The 13,693-nt window shown below is 44.7% G+C and overlaps 1 protein-coding gene across 9 annotated transcripts in view; it reads right to left on the bottom strand.

Annotated features, from left to right (window-relative positions):
- SAMD4A (sterile alpha motif domain containing 4A) overlaps nucleotides 1-13,693 on the bottom strand; it is a 211,673-nt gene that overhangs the window by 118,766 nt on the left and 79,214 nt on the right. For 5 of the 9 annotated variants that reach the window (XR_009223672.1, XR_009223673.1, XR_009223675.1 and 2 more), the window contains exon 2: nucleotides 4,887-4,946. The exons of the other annotated variants lie outside the window; for them this stretch is intronic. Coding sequence is in view for 2 of the 5 variants with exons in the window: in XM_058566956.1 (XP_058422939.1) it covers nucleotides 4,887-4,946 (60 nt within the window). In the remaining 3 variants the exon portion in view is untranslated. The remainder of the gene's footprint in view (nucleotides 1-4,886; nucleotides 4,947-13,693) is intronic. 9 annotated transcript variants of the gene reach the window in all.

Raw genomic sequence — 13,693 nt, 5'->3', positions numbered from 1 at the left:
GGAAGGAAGAAGGAACTCCTCAGCTAAGGGGGCCCTGCTGGAGTGCGGAAACACTTCAGTCTTTGTTTTCATCCGTGTACGGTGGCCATTTTTACATTTACTTGCTTTAGGAGCAATTTAGCTGCTATAGTAAGGAAAGCAGGTAGTCTTGAAGATTAAAGCTGTGTCCTGTGTGCATGGGAGGCCACAGCAGTCCATTTCCCCTTTGCTCTTCCCATACACAAGAGCTACTTGCAGAGGTGGTGGTAGTGACAGTGACGACAACAGCAGCAGTAACAACAACAAACACCACTATCAATTTTTGCACATCAGCTGGGCACTTCACATCCAGAGTTTGCAATCTTTTCAATAACTCTGCAAGCTAGGCTTTATCCTCCTTATTTTACAGATGTGAACTGAGATCAGAAAGGCTAATTCATTTGGCCAAGGTCACAAACTGGTAAAACATAGCACGGAGGCATGAACCCAGTTCTGCTTCGCTCAGGGTCCGTCTGGGCTGCATCCACTGCATAGCAATGCCTACAGTCCCATAGGAGCTAAGAAATGCAAGTCACCTGGCCCATTCATCCTCTACTTCCTGGACTCTGTGGTTTAGTCTTTTAGGTGAAAAGCTATGCTCACACACGCACAGTTCTTCCAAGAAACTAGAAGAATAATAACCTAGTTTAACATAGCTCAGAGTCCTTAATTACAGGAACAGACAGGATGGTGGTCACAAAAATGCACCATGAGATCTACAGGAGGGTGGTGCTGCTGGGGATGGGGACAAGGGATAGGGCCGGACAGACTTGCTTGAGTCAAACAGGCAGAGAACCACATGTTCTGTTTAGAAGAAAGAATAAATCACTTCTCATTAAGCTATACAGTTGTCTTAGTTGGGCCACAACAAACACTCAGTGGGTTCACAGCATTACCACAAAAACGTTGTAGTGGTCTGGGGTGTAAATGACGATTCTTCTTTACACAGGAAGAGCAGTGCTGTCCACCCACAGGGGCAGGGGGCACAGGGAATCCCTCAAAACGCAGCCACACTCCAACATGATTCAGCTCTGATTCATCGAATCTGCAACAGTATTGTATTCACTCTAGGACTTGGAGCAAAGGGTATCTTACAGGCCTGCAAAATCGTCTTTCCATGCTCCTAAATGCAGGACCACTTCCTCTAACATGCTCCACAGCTCACAGCACGCCTGAGAGAGGCTCTGTGAGACAGCGAGGTGGTGCTGTTATAAGCAGAAACGCTAACAGCTAGTGGGCCTAGTTAGAAACCAGCCCCATGAAGGGTGGATGAAATAAGACTCATGCTTCTGAAGAGAAAAGCTCCCATTAAATATTCTTTATCAGCTTGTTTCAGCCAAACTTGACACATTTGCTCCTCATTTCTAGTAGATGGTGATTTCCAGTCTATGACTCTTCCTCTAATGGGGTATTCCGTGGAAAGCACGCGTCTGGAGGGAGCCTATGAGGAGATGGTGGCCCCCTTGCCCTCCTCAGAGGAACTCCGGGGAGGGGCAGGTGGGTGATGTAACAGCCCCTCGGCTCAGTCTCCTACAGTGAATGGAAGGTGAGGAAGAAAGCAGGATGGTGCGTTCAGGGTCTTCACGGTCATCAGCGTCCCACTGTCGTCCAGGCGGCAGCCACAAACTCAGCAGCCTTGCCGACCTCCCACTTCGAAGTGGGACTTCTTAGTTTGAACAAAGAAGACAAAACACGGTAGCCTAACCTAAACTTCCTCTGCTCTGTCGCCTTGGGCACTGATCTGATTCCATCTTTCCTTCTGTAGACATGACTCTCCTTGTCTGTGGGTCCTTCCAGACCCTGCAGTGGAACATGATGGAGGAAGAAGGGCACAGACTCAGGAGCCAGATACCCCGGGTTCAAGTCCTGTCTCTGTCACTCACCAGCTCTGTGACCTTGCGCAAGGCACTTCACCTCTCTGGCCTCAGTCTCCTCACCTACACAATGGGGATGAAGATAACAGCACCTCTCTCAGAGGGATGTTCTAGTGAGTTGACTAGAAAGGGGATTAAATTAGAACAGAAGTGCCACATAAGCATTAACTATTACTATTATTATTACTTTTCCCTTCCTATCTTCAATCTTTCCTTTGTTTTCTTTCAACAAATATTTATTGAATATCCCCTGGATACAAGACTACACTGGATGCTATGTGAACTTCAAATATAGACAGGGTACAGTCCTTGCCCTCCAAGGAAGGACAGAAGGTAAAAGGCTATAGTAGAAAAAAGTTGCCGGGCTGGGATTTGGGTAACCTGGACTCTGGCCCTAGCATTGTCATAACTTCTTTGTGGCTTTCTCACCTGTAAACGCCAAGATCCTTCTAGAGATCTTGACAATAGAAAATAACAGTACACGGCCAGGCCCCACATACCATGCCATCTGAGCGATTATACAAGAAGTACCACAAAAGCTCAGAGGGGAGAGAAATGGTTTCTAGTTGGGCCAGTCAAGGAAGGCATTGCAGGCTCCAAATCTGTGCTCGGCCCCGAAGGACAGGTCGGAGATTGGGAGACGGAGATCAGGGAGGCTATTTCCCGTGGAGGAGGGATGATGCACAGAGGTACAAGAGTATTTAGGAACCAGTATGCAGAACATGTGGGTTATAGCTGAGAACTAGTTTGGGGGAAGCAGGAGGGAAAACATACAAGGTCAGCTTGGGGAGGGCTGGTGTGCAATAAAACCCTGGGCAGTTTTTGAGGAAGAAATAATATCAGAATGGAGTATGGGGAGATACACCTGCTGGTGGCCTGCAGGAGGGACCCGGCTGGAGGGAGAACAGCTGGAAGACAACTGCATGAGGAAGGCACAAAGACAGAGAGCGTGAGGGCAGTCTGCGGGCTCAGAGGGAGGCAGGCCTCACCATGGATCAGCTGTCTGGTCTGGGGCGCTCTCTCAACCTCTCTCATCCACCGTTTTCTCAAGTTAACAAGAGGATAACAGAGCAGAGAGCAGGCAGAGTGTCTGTACATGGTAAGGACTCAGGAAACATTACCTAGAAAACGAAGTAATGAATGTGAGCAAAGTTGTGAATGAAGAATTACCATTCACCTTGCAGTCAGTTATTGGTGAAACAAATAGCAGGGGACAGCAAGAGAGAGGGTGGCCATGGAGACCTCCCCCAAGTCACCGGGCCTGCAGAGGAGGGAGAAGACAGAGAGAGCTGGTGATCCAGGAGCGTGTCAGGATGTGGAGGAAGGATGTTCACTTCTCCTTGACTCTTCAATCAGAAGGACCCAGGGTAACTGGACACTGCAGTTGCTGTCTCCAACAAAGGCGTAGATGAGGGAGAGACTACAGCCAATGCCCTCCCTGGACCTGGAACCCTGACCTACACACACAGAGTCCCTGAGAAGAGAGGAGAGGTTAGACTCTCAGACTCTCAGCCCAAGGCCCGTGGGGGTACCAATGAGGGATATCATCGCATCCCAAGAAGGACAATAAACATTACTGTTTCCATTTTCAAGATGAGGAAATTGGGCTGAGGTCACTGGTGAGTTGGTAACAGCTGAACCCAGAGCTGAGGACTTTGTCTCAGACTTGGAAGCCTGCTCCCCCATGCAGCTGTCTCTAAGGGCTATTTTCACCCCAATCAGCCTTCACAACCAGATCTAAAACCACGGTGCAAAATACAAGAGCATGAAAGTGGAAATAAAATAGGTGCTTCTATATCTATTTCAATCCCATTCATTTTTAATAACTACTCAGGTTAGGCTTTACATGAACGGTGAGAAGTTGGTTTAAATCTTGGTTTATCTCTTGGTTGACTAGTAAAATATTGTCATTCTGCTCAAGTGAAGAAAAGGCCCATCAAAAATGTCACACTTATTTAGCTTTTCTTAAAACTAAGTGCACACCTCCTGGGCACTTTCTTCCAGGGTCTTAAGCACCTGTGATTTGCCAGTGTTTAGTTTGCTAGTATGTTCCATCCCTCCCACACGTGGGTACATATGTGTCTGTGGGCCTGTGACTACCAAAGGGTAATGTCACTCTGTCAATCACACAGAGTCTCCTCTGAAGTGGGATCATTTGTCCTCTTAGTTAAGTGTCTCTGCCAGCATATGCTATTTATACACCGAAGGCATCTGGCTCAGAATGGGGGCTAATATGATCATAATAAAAATAAAAATAAAAATAAAAAAATAATAATAATACAGACTGGTTAGCAGGAGAGTCTCCAGTATGAGCAAACCAACTATGTCAAGAAGCCTCCCCTAATGAGGAAGTAAATGAGATACCAGGCCACTGGTCAGGAAGCTCACACAGCCATTGTCTGTAAATCCACAAAGCACTGCTGTCCCTAGGACTTCCCATGAGTCCCTCCTTCCACTCATCTTGGAGGTCCCCTCTTCGCCCTAGTGCCTGGAACAATGCTTCTGGGGTTTTCCCGCAATCATCTGCTTCTTCTTATGCCTTATTCCAGAGCTGGGGGGACCCCTAACTGTCAGTCTTGCTTAGTCATGGGTGCCTGAGAGTCTCTCATCAGACTCACCCTAAGAACCAAAAGGCTCTCTTTTACTGATTTTACCTGAACATCAGTGGAAGCAACCTGGCTCTTAAACTCACTCTCGGAGCTTTAGAGCTCACACCCCCCTCAGTGGTGCCTCCTTATTACAGGAAAGAAAATCCACTACTACTCAAAGTAAGGAAAACAAGATTTCAGGTTGAGGCAGCCCCTTTCTTCCAAAAGCCTTAAATATCAGGCGAGTAGTTCTCTCCCTCTGTTCAGAGTTTAGTCAGCGCATTTTGGTTATTCTAGACCCAGAAAATCCTCAGAAATCAGAGTTCATTATGTACGGTCAAAGAGATGGAGACGGATGATGATCAGCCGGAATTAATGAAGACTGAGGAAATCCAACCAATTTCACCTGGAGATCTCGGTAGCCATCCATCTTTTCCGCCATCTGCTTCAAATTTGGACCTATGCCCTGAAAAGCAAAAGACAAATCCATCCGTCTTAAAAGTCCACTCAGGTGAAACGTCGTGAAATTGCATTCTTGTCCAGAATCGCAGAGAGAAACATTTCTTTTCTAGTTAATTTGGCAGCCATCAGTTGTTCCCCATTAACTTGAGAGAAGCATCTGGTCTACGCTCTAGAATAAAATACCTCATAATCTACCAAAATTACCCCCTAAGAGCTATTAGTGAAATGAAGGATGTCTCTTATTTGCTGTAGGTGAGCAGACTCGCTTTCCCACAAAGTTCATGTTCTGGCACGCTTATCTTTGGGATCTGCATTCTCTGGGTGAATAGGAACCCAATAACCATACCTATTTTAGGATTTTAAGCATTTCATTTTAGCATAAATCAAAGCACATTCATATTGCTTTTATGTTAAAGACAACAACCACCTCACTGTAAACTATTCTTATTCCTGAGTGTTCTCAGATGCCTCTGTTAACACATGCAGTATCCACAGGCATCCTCATGTTTTCCTGCAGTTTGTTGTCCGTGCTCTGACACAGAGTCTAGACAGAGCACAGAAACACTGGAAGGTCTTTCCAAAATGTTTTTATACCAAAGAGGATGGAAAATGACCTAAAACACATCAGATTTTAGGACACTTCAAATAAGATTTCTTTCACTATATTCTGATCTCACTTCATGAGAAATAGGTATATTCCTGAACTATCTAATGTTGTCACATTTTAATAAAATCAAAGCTCATTATTTAAAGGAATTTCTCTGTGTGTGTGTTGGGTTCACATTAAAAAACATATATTTCAAAACTTTTTAAGCCAAAGAGCATATCTTTCTTGGAACAAGTACTTTGAAATATATTGTTGTTCAACTCCAGGTGGTTTCTTCCTTATTTATCTCAGAGTTCTCTGAATTAAACTACATTGCTTAGGAAGAGAGAGATAGAGAGAAAAAGAGGAGGAGGGAGAGGGGGGAAGAGAGGAAGTGGGTGTGCTCGTGGGAGCTCCTGCAGATGGTTCCCTCAGTTAGCATGCATCCTTGATGAGTAGGATGAGGTGGATATGCGTCTGCTCTCCCTCAGCCTGGCTCAGTTCTCCTGTAACCTGCATAGTATAAGCATCTTGACATGCTCAGTAGACATGTATATTTTACACAACATGCCACCACTACCAAAGAAACTCTAATCCAACACGATTGGGTTGACAGTCAGTTAACTTAAAAAAAACTGGTTAAAGCATGGATTCATAAAAATGATACTCTCATTATATATATAAATTGATATTTATTATATATATTCATAGATATTTAAATATGTGAGTGTCCAGTCCACTCATTCACAAACTTGGTACAGGAGCAATGCCTTATCTTTGAAGATGGGTCCACTGTCTGGAATTCCCAATTGTCTCTCCTGTATAAACCAGGAATCTGCTATGACTTTCAGCTTTAGTTTCTTCAAAGAAGAGAAAAAAACCCAAAGTCAGCTGAAAAGCAATCTGACTACAGAATCTGCCTAGATTTTTATGCCTTTTCCCCCAATCTTTGAGTTATCATGTTTATACTTAATTTGCCCATAATTTTTGTTTTTTCAAGCAAATTCATCATTGACAAGTCTTCCCAAGACAACAGTATAGTTTTCATAGAAACACCTCTACTTTTCATACTCATGTATCATCTGTTTATGTGATATTTAGTTACACGTCTTAAATGGAAAAAGTACGACAAGCAAAAACAGATTTGGGGACAAACAACTCTCACTTGGCTTCCATTTGAACTGAATGGGGAAGTGGGAGGACCCCCAAGAGAGCACTGACTGACCCAGCAGGCTAAAGACATCTGGTCTACCTGCCAGAGGCAAGGGGGCACAGCCTGAGGGTTGAGTGGATCCAATGACCTTCTCTGTACCTCATCTAAGGCTCAAGCAAAGAAACAGCTAAGGATCTATTCCAATGCTGGAGGGAAAAATGACCAGGCTGGACCTAGGGAGGGACTGCAGGTTGGTTTCTAACCTGATGCCTTTCTAAGGCTTTGAAGGGTAATTTTGTCTGCTCCGTTTTTATCTTACAGATTATTGGATAAACCTCCTCATAAGATGCAGTAAGTGACATTGCTGTAAAAAGGACAGAAAGAAGAAGTAGTCATGCTTTTGGCTAAACAGAGAGAAAAACTAAAAGGCAGAATATGTATTATATAAGTATATATTATATATTATATAAGTACGTATATATTATAGAAGTATATATACTTTAAAAAATATATATATTTATTTACTTATAATTATTTTAAAGTATATATAAATCTATATAAAGTATTTATAGAAGTATAAAAGTATATATAAAATATATTTTAAAGTCTATATATACTCCTATAAATATCATATATAATATATATTCTGCTTTTTAGTTATATGTGTGTATATATATGCATATCTACAAGTATATGTACACATGTCTGTGGCATATATATATGTGTGTGTGTGTATATACTTATCTGATGGTGCTTCATGAGGTGTGGAGGTTCACATTGTATCTTAAGATCCTTTGACTAAAAGCTTTAATCCCTAAAATTCCAGCTGGATTGCAAAATCGGCTTAGTTGCCTTGGTTCAGTACTTCAGATCTCAGTCCATCATTTTACTCATCACTGCTACTATATAGGATTTGGATGAAAATATTTTGGATGAAAAGAATCTGAGGCTGAATCCAGCCTCAGTGTCAAGGAGTGAAAGCCCATAATTGTACGCACTGGCTAACCCCACTTTGCAACTCTTGCAACTGTGAGGGATGATAGACTTAAAGGGCCTTTATTTAGCTCTTGAGTTTTATTTATCTATGATTTATTATTTACATCCTGCCTACTTACACGAAGGATTTGAGGGAGCTTAGCTCTTCAGTTAAGTCCATTCTTAATCAGTTCACTCACTTCTCCTTCATCCTGCTACATCAGACTTCAATCGAGTAGTTTTCCCAGTGCGATCAATTAAGTCAGACCCCTGCGGTCCGGGCCTTCCACTGAGCAACAAAGGTGGTGCATTTGTAGAGTCTGTGACCTTTGGTTTGCTGCCCAGTGCAGGGAGCTGCCCCAGCAGCACAGAAAATCCTGGCAGAACTTCCCAGGGTAACCCCTTTGGTGTCTAAGACCTCTCCGGGGGATGGCATGGGGTTGTCAGCAGTAGAACATCCTGTGCCAAGGTAGCTGAAGAGTGGTCACAAGCACCCTCCGTGGTGAGGACGTAGGGCATCACTAAGTGTCCCACCCAGTAGGGGACTCCACCAATCTGTCCAGTAATCAGCCACCCTTTTGTGCGAAACAAGAAAAAGGGCAAAGCCTCGCCCTCAGTTCCTGTGGCTCTCTACCCCGTCAAGTCTCTGACTAAATGGAGCAAGGTATCCACAGGTGTTATTTCAATCTGCCATTGATCTCTCTGGGCTGAAGAGGTCACCTCATTCTACTATGCTTGGTTTTTCCATCTACACCTTAGTGATGAAAACACCAGTCAGAGACATGCTGGAAGAACCTCAGGGCAAGAGCTGCCACATGTGGCAGTAGCAAAAGCCCCTGAGTGTCCTTGTGCCTGACCACCTTCTCAGGCTCCCAACCCCTTGCTCTTGGCTTTTCATTGTGGGAATGGCAGCTGCCGATCTCAATGCCTCCTACTTGTCCCAGATAGTGGATAAAGTCCTGCATTCAATCATATATATACTAGCCTGCACTCCTGGTAATTCTACTCTCTGAGAGGACAGATAGCTCTGAGAGGACAGATAGCACCCAGCACCTGGTACACAGCTGTCGATATAAAGGACCATCCTCAGACCGAACAGAGATACCTCAGGCCATCTGAAGACGCTTTTCCATTGGTGGGGATAGATTTGGGGTACATCATCCACACTCTCACACCAACCTTTTTTCAACCAATAGCAGACATCTGGAAACAGCTGGCTGAATCTGTGGGTGCGATCTGTGGCTGTGGAATAGTATGAAGCTAACTTGCTCACACAAGGAATGAATCCATGACCCACACTAGCAGATTCACTCAGGATTGAGGTCAATGCAGAGACAGAAGATCCAAATGCTGGCTTTGCCTAGGATGGAACTATCGTCACAGAAGAGGAAACTCTGGGCTAGACGCCCCAAGGGTCCACCTCAGTGGTCTGCTTTTATCTGCTAATTAGCACTCTGTTCTAACCACCGTGCTAACCAACCACAGACATAAATATGGCAGCCCCACCAGGGCAGGCTTTGAACTCTTCAGGAATAAAATGGCAAGAAAGAAATCCATGGACTCCACATTAAGTATCTAAAGTATAGGTATAAAAAAGAATTTTTATTCTATATTATTTTATCTGTCAAGGCAAGCAAATGTATATCCTTGTCCTAGCTATAAAAATGCATGTAGACCAAAAGATAAGATTTGAATCACACTTTTGTATTTATAAGTACTTCCTTGCTTGACAGATGAGGAAACTGAGGCTCAGAAAAAAAACAAGCGATTGGCCTGAGGTCTAGAACTCTGGTGTTTGGACTCAAAGTCGGCTGTGCCTGTCACTCTACCATATTCCCACTGCTCGTGAGACAAGAGCTTGCTGATCAAGCCCAGGGGGAAAAGACCCTTCAGAGAACTAAGGAACTAACCTATGAATAATGTGTCATTGATTGGCTTACCTGAGGTCTCAGTGTCTCCCCAAAGAAATTCAGATTTTAATAGGCAAACAATTCTGTAGCTAAAAGGACTGGAGGTCTGTGGCTGGATTTCAAGTCTAATATAAGCCATTCAAAGTTGCTGGTGAAAAACTGTGCCAAGATCTCACTTTATAAATGGCTATATACATGTGGTTCAAGGGGGTGCTGTTAAAAGACATCATGAGATTCGAAACTTTTTTTAACACACATTAAGTTGATGTTTTATCCAGTCATTCCATCCAGAGCACACGAGTGTCCACAATAGCCAAGCTGGAAAATGAGTCACAGTCACTGGACTGTTCTCCACCACCGGCAGCTCCCTGTGCTGAGCTGCCATCCTCCTGGGCAGAATTACTGCAGCCTGGAGACTTACAGACCCCGGGCTCCTACTCCCACAAACTCTCTGGGAACACTCCTCAGCATTAGAAAGAACTTTCTCCTGTTCTTTGCAAACAGAAGACACTTGTGGCAAAACTTGTGCTGGGGCAAATGTACCCAGAAAGAAGCGAATGATCGAGTGACAACCACCTGGGCTTATGTCCCCAGCCCATTGCTTCCTGGAACAAGGTATCCAGCTTCTCAGAGGACTCTTGGTTTCCTCCATTAAAATATGGAGAAAATAAAAATAATGTCTACTTCCTATGTTCCCATGAGGATAAAAGGAAATAGGTGAATTGAGAACAACACAGCACTGCAGAAAGAAGAGTTTAGATATCAGTGAAGTCTGGGAAATAAGATTTGCCAAGATCCTAGGAAAAGGGAGAGAGACTGACAAGGGACTTCTAGAGTGGGCCTGGCCCACCTCCCCACTCCTTCTCAGCCCCAAGCACACCCCCCAGCGATGATACCAGGCCACCTAAGCTCTGTTCCAGTGTGTTCTGTTGTGCAGGCTCTGAGGTAGTCTGAAGTGCAGCCCCAGGCATGATGTAGCACAGGGAGTTTCCAAACGGAATGTCCAGAGTCAGCCAGCACTCCAAGAGTGGCCTCCCTGACTTTTTCTGTGTTTTCTTGTTTTTAGGTGTCATGTTCTACCTCATGACCACTAGCCCCCGAGGTTAGGGGGAGGGGGATGTCCATCTATCTTTGTTTCTCCAAAGTATCAAGTAGAATATCCTCAGGAAATGTTTGCTGAAGAATGAAAACAGGAATAGGGATTCATCAGTTGATTACTCATGGTCCAGATAAAGGAAAGGCTATGAAAGAGACAAAGACTCCCTCCCTCCCAATCTCCACCCCCAAAAATGTTTAAAGAGCCCTGGTAAGAATGGCTGTCATCAGGGAAGACGGCAGGTCTCTTGTGAACCGTGAGACTGAGTTCCCAACCATGACGTGTCTCGAATGCATGACAGGCCTGTGGAGATATTGACCCCCTCAGCCCTCAAGCAGCTGGACATAGCCCAGGGTAGCTGAGTGACCCCAGCGTGCAGAACAAACCTTAGCACTTTTCCACGTGCCCGGGTACGTAAGGGACGGAGAAACATCACAGCAATGTGGAACTGCAATCCTAAACGCCTCCTCTCTATGTTACAGAGAGCCAGAGATAAAATGCATGCTTGGTTCTCAAGTTTCATTTATTTCCTTGCCTGATTCCTCACTTACCACATCAGGCCCCCACAAGCCTCTGTGAGCGAGGCATCCCCAATTTACAGGTACGCAAACTGAGCCTCAGAGAAGCCAAGCGACTTGCCCAGGGTCATCCTTTTCTAAGCACCAGACTGCTCCCAATTCTGCTCATGCTCTACCTGCCACACAGTGTGTAGGACATGCCCAGCCAGTGGATGCGTCCAATTCCTCAGTGTGACTTGTCTTCTAACGAATTTAACAGTGACATTAGAAGACGTGAGAGTCAAAAGCACAAAGTAAGGACACGATAATGGGAAAAGAGTAGAAAGGCTTGGAGGAACGCTATGAAGAGTGAAGGAACCTCATTTGAAGACCAAGTGGACACCACGGTGGAAATATCACAAATGGCGGGAGAGGTCAAGGAAGACACTCTTGTTGTCGGGCGAGTTGACTGTGACAGGGCCAGATGGCTATCCAGAGCAGGATATCAAACAAGCTTGTGGAAATGTGGGTCGGGGCTCAGGATGGGGGCTACCTAGAGTTGGGACCTGGAAGTTATTTGCCCAGAGAAGAAGGCCAAAACTTTGAGGCTGGCTGAGAACCTGTGGGAGAAGAGAGTCAAGGTCTGAAGCATGAGGGGGGTGGCTGAGTCTCTGTGAGGGGGTCTGGGAGCTCTGTGGCCCTAGGCTAACATTTGTAATTAACTGGAAAGCCAAAGAGTTATTATATCTTCCCTTTAAGCTCCTCTCATATCTACCTCATGTGAATCAATTAAAGAATATTCTTGACTCCAAGGTCCTAGAACCTAAAGTTGAGCTGTGCTGTTAAAGGTATTTTCACCCCGCAGCTCCTGGGATAAATGAGATCTCTCCACCGTGCAATCTTTACACTATCCAGATCTACAGAATTGCAAGTTAGAACCCAAAGGGGACATTCTCATCTCCAAGAGATGGCTGGAAAGAGGACTGGCTCTTCAGTGGCTGATTTCAACAGTCCTCATATGAAGTTTCCTTAAACTGTCACTCCGCACAGCTGACCTGTCCAACCAGCACAGTTGTCCCCTAGGAAAGAGCCTGGCAGTCACTTTACATGGATTGTATCACTGAACAGGACAGACAGGTGTCCACACCTTAGCAGAGAACCCAGCACAACCTTGACAGTAACACCCTCAACAGAAAACTTTGCCTACAAAACTAGAGATAGTACTTCCAGCTGACCCCCCCCAGCTGACCCCCCCACTTCCCCTCCGAAAATCTAGCATCTCTCTGACTTCTCGACTGGCAATGAAGAAACACGACCAACAAACAGCCCAATCACATTGTTAATTCCAACTGCCCTGGAAAGTGAGAAAGGAGTCAGAGAGGAAGCCTGCGCCTAAAGGGAGGGAAACGCAACAGAGCAGTGCAGAAAAGTCTTTATGTGTGAACTGATAGTGTTACTTACAGAAGGGAAGTTTTAGCTGATTATCAGTTTCACTTTCTCATTACATCACAGATAGATGGTGGGTAGACTAATTTGCTTCAGTGCCCAATGTACCCGGAATATTTTATAGTAAAATATTTTAATGGCCAATATTAACTGTAATTTATCACTGTAACTTTAGTGAGGAAATTGAAAAATGATCACACTACAGGTGTTAAACACATCTGTAGATTAGATGGAATGCCTGCATTCCTATAAAAGGCATCCTGAATACCAGTCAATTTGACATTGGCTTCCACTGGAAAATAGTTGTTAAACTTCCCCAGGGGATGGAGAAACGGGGAAAAAATCAGGGTATTTATCACCATTGCCCTGTGGGCTTGGCAAAATATGAGGAAACACATAAAAAGCTAGTCACAGAATCAGCTTTACTATAATCCCTGCTCCTTATTTTATTTTATTTTTTATTTATTTATTTTTTTTAAAGATTTTATTTATTTATTTTATTTCCCCCCATAGCCCCAGTAGATAGTTGTATGTCATAGTTGCACTTCCTTCTAGTTGCTGTATGTGGGACGCAGCCTCAGCATGGCCGGAGAAGCGGTGCGTCGGTGCGCGCCCGGGATCCGAACCCGGGCCGCCAGCAGCGGAGCGTGCGCACTTAACCACTAAGCCATGGGGCCGGCCCCCTGCTCCTTATTTTAAAAGACATCTGCGCAAATATCTCAGCATCTCTTGGTATCTCAGGAGACAGGCGTGTGCTCAGCTATCAGGAGCAGCCAGGGGGCGTCTCCTACCACCACCAAGTAAATCAAAGTCCAAACTCAAGGGAAAGGCCAGGAAGGGGTGACCCAGGGAAGAGATCCTACAGGGACCACCACACTCAGAACAGAGGCCTCTCCAAAGGTGCCCCTTGGGGAGACAAGCCTTTGCCAGCTTCAGATCAAGGTATCTCTCCACATGTCAACAAAGAATAGTGAACTCAAAATGTAACCAGTGAAAAACAATCTAGACAAAGTGACATGATATGAAAATCTATTGAAATGACGAAGGGTAAAAACGGAAACCAATGATTATTGGAGAGCTGAATTCTA

This window comes from Diceros bicornis, chromosome 24 (assembly GCF_020826845.1).
Source record: "Diceros bicornis minor isolate mBicDic1 chromosome 24, mDicBic1.mat.cur, whole genome shotgun sequence".
In the NCBI taxonomy this organism is placed as follows: domain Eukaryota; kingdom Metazoa; phylum Chordata; class Mammalia; order Perissodactyla; family Rhinocerotidae; genus Diceros; species Diceros bicornis.
The sequence above is the reverse complement of the archived record's forward strand: the minus strand, read 5'-3'. Positions and strand labels throughout refer to the sequence as shown.